Here is a 12,182-nt window from a genome sequence, read left to right on the forward strand (position 1 = left end):
GAAAAAGATGGATAATACCAACTATTGGTAGAAGGTCAGCCATATGGCACTTTCACATACCATTTTTGGGAGTATAGATTGGTTCAACTTCTTCAGAAAATTGTTTAGCCGTAACTCCAAAACTTAACATATGTGGACCCTATGGCCACAACTAGAGAAAGCCTGTGTGCAGCAACAAAGACCCAATAAGCCAAAAATAAATAAATAAGTAAATTTTTAAGAAGTGGGCAAATTATTTGAACAGGACCTTTATTAGTGAAGATATATGAATGGTGATCCTCTAAAAGACTTAGAAAGGAGAATCTGAGAAGATGACAGTGATGGCATGATTTTTTAACTTTTCCCATCACCTCCCATCACCTAAAAAGAGAGCAACAAAAGTTAAAAAACAAAACTCCATAGACTGTATCTGCAACACAAGTCGATGAAGCATCCCTAAGAATTTCCCAAACTGAGAGGGTGGAAGACAAACCACCAGTTGCTACAAGGCCCATACCAATAAGCACCATCTTACTGGGAAGAAGCAGAGGGAAGCAGTAGAGTAGCTGATGGAATGAGGGAACTCCCAAGTCACTATAGGTACTCACTGGAAGTTTAGAGGGCTAACTGCTGTTGTGCAAGGAATTACTACCTTAAGCTCTGAGAGGACTTGAGCAGAGGGGCCCTATGAACTCTCAAAACTCACCAGCTGAAGCTCCCTTCTGGAACATAACTTTGAGAAATATCTCCTGGGAATAAAAATCCATATTAAACATGATAGAGACAAAAAGGGTACAGGAAAGAGAAGGCCCAGATGAAAATGGGGGCAGGAACAGAATCAGGAGATCTCTGAAAGGGCAAGGAAGCGCACTTCTGACCGACTCCACCCTCCCCATCCCCTGATACCCCAATCAAGGTTCAGGAAAATAACTTAGTACTAGATATGTAGGAAAATCTCACATATCAGTTCTGAGCCATTTAACACCACCTCCCTAAGTACCCTGTAAACAGAACACTAAGGCTGCAACTCCTTCCCTACAATTTTGTTTAAATCTGCTGGTTAATTCTACTAATTCAGTAGAGGAATATTCCCGCTTGGTTTTTGTTTTGGCTCATTCGGATCTCATCTCAATTATTTCCCAGTTCCGTAGTGGCCTGTGTTTTAGTCATGTCTTGGTCTTCTGACGAGTCATTGTCCCAAGGACTCTACCTCTCTCTCTCTCTATCATAGATATGGTTCACAAGTACATATTTTACATCAAAATTGGATTTTCTTCCAGAATGAGAATATTTATTGAAAAAGTTTCCAAAAGCACCCACATTGTTAACATTTGGTCAAGAAACAATCAGAACCCCAAGGTTAGTGGAATGAACTCTAATGAAAACTGCTGAGAGAATCAATAAATCCCAACTTAATCTTTCATATTAGCTATTTCATAAATAATGTAAAATAAATATTCTAATGAAACATTCTTATTATACTAGGAGTATTATTCAATTTGGAAGGCTATCATTCTAATGAACAATTATTTGTTCTCCCAGTAACACAAACAAAAGTATGAACATAAACTGCTTGGGTCTAAATAATGGTTTAAAATCTGGGAATATAGTACATGGAAGATGTTGAACTGAGACTGGTTTTAGAAGTAATAAATTTAAGAATACTTCTATCGTAAAATGTATTATTCCAGTAATGATAAAATAGTTAAAGTTTTAGAAATTAACTTCCTCTCAGGTTGCAAGGTATGAAGCTCAAACTACAAATCTTTTAACTAGAAGAAAATGACATCTTTTTTCTTGCTGTGGAATTTTCTCAAAAATACTCTCTCCCTTTCTCTCTCTCTCTCCTCTCTCTCTCTCTCTCTCTCTCTCTCTCTCTCACACACACACAAACACACACACACACACACACACACACACACAGAGACCCCAATTAAAAAATAGCTTAACAGATTGATGTGAAGGTGCTTAAGGGTAGACTGAGCTGATAGGTTGAGTGGAAGAAAATGCTTGAGGGAGAGAAAAAGAATAGGAGAGAATTCAGTGACCTGTGATTCTATGAGAATTAAGTGATTGGGTAAGTTAAGGAGAAGAGCTAGATACAGGCAAATTACACTGTAATGCAAATATTTATTTTCAGCTTACATTTGGCAGAACACAGTCCAAATTCCAAGGATCATTAATGAATTATATGAAATACCACCTTAGAGAAATATATTCCAAAAATTGACACTTATAGATTCTGGTTTGGTTGTATGTAACTCCCAAATGTTTAAGGGCGTGCATCAATTCTGAAGTTTATAAAAGGAAAGCACTCAAAGCTATCATAAAAGTTGATTTTGCCTAAAAAAAAACGAAGCTCCTTTTGAGATCAAGATTATATACAAAAAGAGTTTCAAGTGCATGATTATTTGTTGAAGAAAAAAAACTTCAAAATGATAAAATGACTATAAAAAACAGTAAGTACAATGCACTGCACACATCAGGTTGTAGACTAGACAGAAAAATGGCTAATGTCCACAGGCTATTTACTAACTGACCAAAGTCTCAGAACCGATAGCGATTAAATTTTGGCTTGACTGAATAATTTGGTCACCTATCATGAATGAACTCTTGTTGGCCAAAGATTATTATTCAACGTTCAACTTTTTATACATCCTATCCTAGAAAAGACCTTTTGCTTTTATCATGAGATTCTTCGGTTTCAGGCATTTCCTAAGTGAGAATAATAGCACCAGAGTAATGTCACAACCTCTGTAACATTAGGGAAAATGGACCACACTTACCCTCTATCCTGAAATATTTTACATATCAAGGACTACAATGATAACTATATAGTTCTATTTAACAATAAATTAAACAATTCCTATAAAACTTTAATAGTCTATGAAAAGTTTATGAATCAAATTATTTAATGTTCCAGACATCAAGTAAATTTATTTTAAGGTCTTTTAAGATAACCCCCTTGAAAGAAAAACTAGGTTCATTCCACTTTAACATGCCCAGAGACTTAGTCTAGTGTTTGTACATAAAAAGTACACAACAGGTATTGATGAACTGATGGTGTTAATCTAAGACAAGTGATCAGGATCAAGAAGTCTTGAAAAACAAATATAGCAATTAAAAGAAATCAATTATTCAAGAATGATACGCACAGTATAAGTCCATTTATAGAAAATTTTAAATTCCCACAACAATACTACAAGTTTTCAGAGTCAAGCATGCAATGGAGTGGTAAATACTGAACTTCATGTTGGTGGCTACCTCTAGGCAGCAAGTGAGGGCAAAAGCACCAGGGAGGCATACAAAAGTCCTCAATTCTTCTTATTTGGATCTAAACCGAATGATATAATGTTAATTTTGATAAAACAGTATGATGAGGGCTTCCCTGGTGGCGCAGTGGTTGAGAGTCCGCCTGCCGATGCAGGGGACACGGGTTCGTGCCCCGGTTTGGGAAGATCCCACATGCCGCGGAGCGGCTGGGCCTGTGAGCCATGGCCGCTGAGCCTGCGCGTCCGGAGCCTGTGCTCCGCAACGGGAGAGGCCACAACAGTGAGAGGCCCGTGTAACGCAAAAAAAAAACCAAAAAACAAACAAACAAAAAAAAACAGTATGATGAGTATGAATGCTCATTACACTGTTCTCTTCTTGTCTGCCTAATTACAAATTTAAAAAAAGAAAAAGATTAATACCAGACCTTTGCAGGAACAGTCAGCAGTGTATTGATGCATCAGTAGTATTTATCAGCTAATCATCTATTTTATGAATATCATTCATTTGAAGATCAATGATCTACAGACCAATGATCTATGCATCTTCTTTTATACCTTCAATATATAGTTGTATCACTTTTTATTTAGATTTTTAATAAAACAGATTTCAATTTTTCTCTAATAAGTGAAAATCTGAGGAAACTTCTATTAGAAAAAACTTTCCTTATATTGCCTGATTTAGTCAAAGCTGCTTGAAATGCTAGCCTGTTACCATCAGTTACTGAGTGTGTATCAATATGGAGAGCAGAAAAGACCTGGTAGTAAAGTCACAGGAATTCTGTTTATTATTATAGCAAACATTTTCCTGGCATTTGAGAGAACTCAGAACCATTTCTTTGAAATGGGTTCATATCTGTGAAACTAAGCCCACCAGTAGGAAGTCTTTCTTTACAGAAATGAACAAAAAGGAAACTAAACCATCAAAAGATATATTTCACATAATAGTAAAATATAAAAATACAAGCAAAAATGACAAATTTTTTTAAAAAATGCTAAGCAATGGATTTAAGAAACTTTGATTCTATTCTTCTGTCTTGTTGCTAATGGTCCTCTTTGTTCTTCCACTGTTACATATGTGAAACAGGAATGATAATAATTAAAGAATGGTTTTGCAAGACTTACTAGGAGGTTAAAAGGAATTATTGAAACAGTGTTCAAATACTTTATAAATACTATTAACAAAGATATTTATTATATTTTTGTCTTCCTTCAGTGAAGGTGTTCTTTTAAATCAGACTCTGTTTATTAATATCGTTTCGAATTCTCAACTAGAGAGATGTTAGCTTTCTTTCAAAGCGATACTCCCAGTGAATCATAATAGTTCTGATTAAGAAAGATGATACCAGAACTGTGCTACCTGAGGAAAAGAGAAAGAACTGCAGCACAACTGGCAAAGTTCCTAGACTTAGTCCAATCAAGTTATGGATTGTCCAACTGACATAATATTTTGTTACTCCAACTTTCAAGTATCATCCTGAAGTCACATTCTATCTTAGTGTGAGTTTTCTTACATAAATATTTAACTTCTGTAAATGTTTGTAGTGCCACTTATCTTTTTGAATAGATCTTTTTCCTTTAAGAGAGCTGCTCCAGTGAAGAATCATTTCTTACACATCCACGTCCAGCCTCAAAAAGAAACGTTTTTCTTTGAAAAGACAGAAATACCCAAGTAATGTTAAAGCTTGCTGTAGCCAGGGACTGCCCACCTATTCCAAGCATGGGATCACTCCCTGGAGATTTCTGATGAATTAAAAATGTTTTCCAGTTACTCATAGCTCATCAGATGTGTTCACCTTTGGTAGTTCACATTCTTCACTGGTGTGACAACTCTGAAGGATGTCCTTGTAGTGGTTCTTCAGATCTTCATACAAAGAAACAGTTTCTTGTGAGTGAGCCAATGGTAACACCTTTTCATTCAGTAACATCTGCACTTGGAATTCTTCCTTAGGAGTCTTAGCATTTTTACAATGGTAAAGCACAAATATTAGGTTTGAGGCATAGGGTACAATGTGACCACTTCGGAACTTCCGATGCATTTGTTCCTTGTAATTGTAAGCTGTTAGGGGCTCCTTGTCTTTGAAGTAGCCCATGAGAGAAAGCAGTGGAAGAAGGGTCTCTGCATGACCAAACTGAAGGATGACTGGAGAGGAAATTGGTTGAGAACTTAAAAGAGAAGTAGAGAAAAAAATACATATAAACATATTTTTACATACAAAATAATTTAACATAATAGCTTTTAAACATAATAGCTATACTTAGAATTAGCATACAACTTTATCATCTCTTTGTAATCTTTACAACAACAACCTACATAACAACAATATGGCTGAAATTCTGTGTGGCAGAGAACTGAACTTTTTTTTTTTTTCCTTGCAGTACGTGGGCCTCTCACTGTTGTAGCCTCTCCCGTTGCGGAGCACAGGCTGCGGATGCTCACGCTCAGCAGCCATGGCTCACGGGCCCAGCCGCTCCGCGGCATGTGGGATCTTCCCAGACCGGGGCACGAACCTGCGTCCCCTGCATCGGCAGGCGGACTCTCAAATACTGTGTCACCAGGGAAGCTCTGAACTTTTTATAATAAAAGTTATGTTCCAAAATTTTAGAACACTGTAGTATTGTAAACCCATCTAAAACAGTGAGCATACACATTATTCTTTAAGTTTAAAGAGAGTGTTGAGTCTTTTCTTGTAGATTAAGGAACTTGAAGTTGATATGTATTTCAAAACTGCATTGCCTGTCTGTGAAGGACTGGCCCTTAGTAAATATTGATTACTCCTTGGAGCTCATCTGAATAAATTTCAAATGTTATTTTATCTTTATCTAGGGAATAAGGACAAGCACTATTCAGTAAATTTCTCGGTTAAAACCAAGTCTGAACAGTGAACAGTAATGCATGTTATTCCTCAATGTTTTATAAGACCCAATTTGGGCACAAAATGTGGAAGAGAGCTCCAAAAGGGTAGAGACATAACCTATTCTAGCTCATATACTGTGTCTGTGGTTGGGAATGGACTTTATACACTGCCAGAAACATAACTTCCAACACCATGAGCTAGGTCACCTTTATTTTTTGTTTTTTCCAAGTTTTCTACGATTTTTTTCTGGTAAAGGCTTCTTTTAAAAGCAGCAGCAAATGACTGTTTAGCCTTCTCTCAACTTTTATAAAAAGAATATGACTATTGTTCTTAAATATAATTCGTAAACCTATTCAAACACAGTTAACCATCTGACTTCTTGCCACCACCCCAACACATTAGGTTCACATTTTCTGGGAGGACAGCAGCATTTGCAGCAGTTTTTGAACCTTCCTAATTCCTCACATAAAAACAGATGGAGTTGGGCTTCCCTGGTGGCGCAGTGGTTGAGAGTCCGTCTGCCGATGCAGGGGACACAGGTTTGTGCCCCAGTCTGGGAAGATCCCACATGCCGCGGAGCGGTTGGGCCCATGTGCCATGGCCGCTGAGCCTGCGCGTCCAGAGCCTGTGCTCTGCAACGGGAGAGGCCACAACAATGAGAGGCCCGCGTACTGCAAAAAAACAGATGGAGCAAATGGACAGCAGATCCCAAACCCAAGGGAAACATTCACAACATAACTTTGTGGAAAAGTATTCTCCATGAATCATCAATAGCCTCAAGACCTGCATATTATCAGTATCAGTGTAGAAGGAAGCAGAGGGAAGCATGTAAGAGATCTGAAAACTGGAGAATCCCAAACAGCCATCGGGTATTCACTGGAAAGTGCTGTGGGCCAATTTGAGATAGCAGCTGAAATTGGGAAGGGTTTAGGTTACTCTAGTGTGTGTGTGTGTGTGTGTGTGTGTGTAGAATATGTATGTACTGATACTATATATTATATATGTATGTATATATATAATGACAATAGTAATATAGATTGATTTTTTTCTATATGCCATAAACATACAACATATCATTACTATTTTTGCTTTAGGCAATGTTACCTTTTAAAGCAATTAAAAATAGAATAAAATTTATGGTAGACAGAATTCTAAAATGACCTCCAAGAATTCAGCCCCCTGGTGTATATACCCAGTATAATCCACACCTCTTAAATTGGCAAAGACCTACATATATCAAGATATCACTTGCATGATTATGTCATATGATACGGCAGAAAATATTTTGTAGATGTAAATAAGTTTCCTAATCACTCGAGTTTGAGTTAATCAAAAGGAAGATTATTCTGGGTGGACCTAGCCTAATCTGGGTAGGTTACTGAAAGGGGATGAAGTTTCTGAGAGATCTTCCTGCTGACCTGAGAGCGGAAACAGCCATGTTGTAAACTACATATGGAGGGACCACATAATGAGAATATGAAATTGGCCTCCAACTGCTAAGAGCAGACTCCCGCTGACGAGCAAAAAAACAGGGACTCAAATGCTTCAACTTCAACTTGGTGAGTGCAAGGGAGGACTACCTCTAGGCCTCTCCTGGGGCTGCAGAAATCTAGCCCTTATGAACTCTCCAAACAACTGCTCCAAAGCTCCACTGAAGGACAGAGGCCACACTAAGGAGAAACTGCTGGGAGTGGGGTCAAGACTGAGCAGGAGAGGGACCACAGAGATAAAGGAAAAAGGAAGCCCAGATAAAAGTGGGGGGAGAGGAGCAGAGCCAGGAAGCAAGCTACCATATTCCTGAACAGTATACACACACACACACACACACACACACACACACACACACACACCAGAAAAGGGAGCTCTGTAAGGTTAAAAGAGCAACCTGATACAGCCTTCTTCTAAATGTTGAGGAAAACTAAATTTACATTATAACAAGCAACAGAAAAATAAGAGAATAAGGAGCAGAAAAACATCCCTACAGAAAATAAAACTATACTAGAAAAGTATACTCAAAAAATACAGAGAAACATACTATTTCTCAATTATCCATTATTTTGAGATTAATATTCTCTAAAAGGTGTGAAATTTAAAAACCATTCATCAGCAGGTGACTGTAAGCCTCTTTTCTTAACTGGTATACTTTAATTAGGTCATCTAAAGTACCTAAAACCTTTATTTATTTCCAAGCAGTATCTCCTTAAGTCCAAAGTTCTAAAGCAGTACCATTCAAACCACAGTTATATTTAGTTTGACTGCATAAATATTTTTACATCTTATAATATTTGTCAGTATTTTAAAAGTGGGAGATTTCAAATTCTTAAAAATCCAGATTTGTGGCTCCTCTTAAAAACCTGAAAGATCTGGCAACATGAACTCCTAACAAGGCAATAATCAGCTGAACAGGGAATAAGGTTTACCCTCCAGAGATGACATATACCTGTTGCACAGGACATATATCATTTCACGTTGTTTAAGATAGGATGGATTCGTTCGTTTGTTACTTGCCTCGCCCCTTTATATATTTGACTATAAATAAGCCAAAGCCACTGCCATAATGTAAATATAATGGAATTTAACAGTGATAGAAGTTAAAGAAAAACATGTAATATAAAGATACTGGTTTGTATTTTAAATCTTCTAGCCATGAGGCAGTAAGTGCAAAGCCAGGAACAAACCTCAGCTCAATAGTCTACTATTGCTCTTTGTAAGGTTTATTAGGACACATCAGAGTTCAGGAAGGAGAGCAGCAATACCCTCACTGTCTCACTGAAAGGCTTAACTGTCAGCAACTCTCTCCTCTTTTCCCCACTGGGGAACTCCAATAAACTGGGAAGAATATATAAGGCAATATATAATATAAAATATTCTACTTTTAACATGTAATTAACATAAAAATTATTAATAAAACTATTTTATTCTTTTCTACCAAGTCTTTGAAATGCCGTGTGTACTTTACATTTACAGCAATCTGAATTCAGACCAATCCCATTTTCAGATGCTGAATAACCGCATGTGGCTGGTGGCTATTATGTGGGAAAGTATCTGATAGACAGTGGAGTAAACAGCCTTACCCTACCTACCTGGGTTTCAAAAGTCAATCAAATAAAGAGAAAATAGAAAAAAAGATAAAAAACAAATAACAAACACACATATGAAACAAAAAAATGTGTGTTGGGGAAGGGAAGAGACCAACAGGGCTATGTACAAATGATGAGTTCAAAGTCCTATTAACTACATCCAAGCTACAGAAGAAATTAAATCTAAGCTGTTACCCAAATTTAAGGTTTAAACCTAGGCTTCCTTAGGTTTATATAAAAAGCAATAAATCCCATTTTCTCTTTTGACTGCCTACTTTCAGTCACATATTAAAATCAGCTATTTTTGAGAAGAAACTCGAGAAAAATTGTGCTTTAAAAGTGCTTATTGGGAGTTTTACGGGAAATCAAATAACTTTATATATTAGATTCATATAGGAAGCCAAATCAACAAAAATAAATGACTGTCTTCTGCCATATGATCTACCTAAATTAAAAAAAATATTTTAGAATTCCAAGCAATTCTCAATAGGAAGGAAAAATGCAATTTAAAAAATAAATGCCATGAGTATCATCTACTTACTACAGATCAATCTCCATTACAGAAGGATGCAATATACAAAAACAGTATGTTTAAAGGTCTGGTTAAATGCATCAATACAATAATGATAACTAAGGACAAGGAAAACTACATACTAGAGGGTCAAGACTAATGTAGCCTTCCCCAAAACAATCTAAACAACTAAAAACATCAATTTACTTAGAGATCCAAATGTGCTTGCAGAAAATAGTAAGCGACTTACAATTTTTTGTAGGTTATATATTTCTACAATAATGCCAAATATAAAGAAGGAGAAATGAGCACAATCTCACTCATGATTATTTTTTGTCTGCCTTTAACCTTTGTGCCTTAAAGTGTCTTGCACAAATAGCAGATGCTGTTGCTACTTCAGAAAAAGAAGTTGGCTGATGTTGCTTGTATTCATACAAAAAAAGCACTGGACAAAAATGGATGTGCTCAATTTTCTGAAACATAAAGAAGAGGCTTTTCAAAGATCCATTCTGCCATTTGTTTAGATGTGACAGATACTAGCATTCTCTGCCAAGTGCCAGGTACCATGCTAGTTTCGTTTTTTAGAAGAGGGAGGAAAGATGAGAAACGGGGAGAAAAAAGGTGGTAAGGTGAAAGAACAAAAATACAAACAAAACATATGCCTGGTTCTTGCAGATGAGAATTTGTCTAAGTGTTAGGGGAACCCAGAGAAAGAGAGTAAAATCACCCTCTCTGAGGAAGAATTGGACGGACTTTGCTGAGGAGGTGGCGTTTGAGCTGGATCATGAATACATTCCTATGAAGTCTTATAATAGAAATGCTGCCTGTTGTGGCTTTAGTAAAGTGTAGTATCTGGTTTACCCTATGATGTAGATATCATCATCCCATTTTTACAGATGAAAACACTGAAGTGAACTTACTTGCCTAAGTTAACTCTGAACCATCAATTAAACTCACTAGAAAAAATACTATGCATTAAATTCATAGGAATAGATAATATAAAAGATTAACCTAAATCCTTTCAAAAAAATATTAATTGTCCTCAGCCTGATTCTTAAGTTCAATTTTTCAAAATTGTTTTTTTTTTTAAAGAAGGGAACATCTGAAATTATTTAATTTTTTAGCTTGAACTTGAATACAGGAATACTATAAATCGAGTTTCACGAATATAATATACACACAAAAAAATTCACTTGGAAAAAGCTCAATGCCTCTTATATAGGAAAATATTTGCATAACTGGACTGGAGCAAATAAGTTAGGAATTTAGTAACCCAAGTTTACTTTCAAGCCATTGCTGATTTAAAATCAATCAAATCAAATAAAAAAAACTTAGTACAAATTTAAAATCAATTTAAAATCAAATCAGTGGGCGGGGGGTGGGGGGGGCTATGAAAACATGGCATTTCAATATACCAGCTGAGCAAAACCACAATGTTAGTGCTTGGTAACAAGGCCCCTGGCGTACTAATGTGAATTGGGCAATTTAAAAAATACTCTTTAGCAACATGCCCTTTGGTGAGAGCACATGTTAAATCCTACAGAATAAGAAAATGGACTATCTCTTAAACAAGGCATCAATTCTTCTCCAAGAATGTATAAAAGGCAAAGATTACATTCCCCGGGTTTTTAACCTGAAATAAATATGCGATAGAGGATAAACAAAAACAAAAGACAAGAAATCTTGCTTCAGGAACACACTACATGACTAACTGCTTCCTAAAATTTGAGACACCATGTGTCTATTATGAGCTTATGGAGACCATCTTCTCTCAATAACTCTGAGACACTCAGTACAACATACTCTCCACCATGAATTCAGTTTGCTGAGTAATAAAGGATGTATGCATCTACATTTTTATTGTAGCATGAAGAAAGGGAATATGTCAACAAATGACAGTTCTCAGTTTCAGAGACCCAACATCTAAGCCAAATACTTTTCAACTCCCATTAGTAAGTACTAGCTATCTGGAACACTGTACTGAGGTTGTATCCAGATCCAATGTCTTCTACTTCTTATTTCCTAAACACTTTCTTTATATATGAACATCTTCTCCTTGCCAACCAATCTCCCCCTCTTTATTTCTCTCATTTCCCAGACATAACTATTTAAAATCACTTTGCCCATTTCTAAGACACCTGATTACAAAATACAGCAGCAGACAATGCTTCAAGTTTGTATCAGGATGCATGATTTCTTGTTTTTTGACAGCAATATCACCCCTGGTCAAGTGTATTACAAAACAACACAAATATATATATAAAAAATATATACACATATATATGTAATATATTATATATATATATCATACAATCACCTGAAACAAACGATCACTTTAAGAACTATGTGTAACTCATTCCTAAATGTATGTACACAAATCTTCATTGAGCGCAGAATAAGAAGACACTTAATTGGTTTGGTTTACATCTTTTTAAAAAATGTCAAGGAATATTATTAAAAATCTGGCTTTGAGAAAATTTATCTC

The 12,182-nt window shown here is 36.2% G+C and overlaps 1 protein-coding gene across 3 annotated transcripts in view; it reads right to left on the minus strand.

Moving 5' to 3' along the window:
* The window catches only part of MINPP1 (multiple inositol-polyphosphate phosphatase 1), a 71,449-nt gene that overhangs the window by 21,701 nt on the left and 37,566 nt on the right, over positions 1 to 12,182 (minus strand). The window contains exon 5 of one of the 3 annotated variants that reach the window (XM_024744858.1): positions 4,014 to 5,414. The exons of 1 other annotated variant lie outside the window; for it this stretch is intronic. In XM_024744858.1, coding sequence (XP_024600626.1) covers positions 5,021 to 5,414 — 394 coding nt within the window. In that variant the 3' untranslated portion in view covers positions 4,014 to 5,020. Of the gene's footprint in view, positions 1 to 4,013; positions 5,415 to 12,182 lie in introns of those variants that run through there. One more of the 3 variants, XM_024744860.1, reaches the window with a different exon arrangement.

The sequence above is a fragment of the Neophocaena asiaeorientalis genome, unplaced genomic scaffold (assembly GCF_003031525.2).
Source record: "Neophocaena asiaeorientalis asiaeorientalis breed wild unplaced genomic scaffold, Neophocaena_asiaeorientalis_V1.1 scaffold131, whole genome shotgun sequence".
Lineage (NCBI taxonomy): Eukaryota > Metazoa > Chordata > Mammalia > Artiodactyla > Phocoenidae > Neophocaena > Neophocaena asiaeorientalis.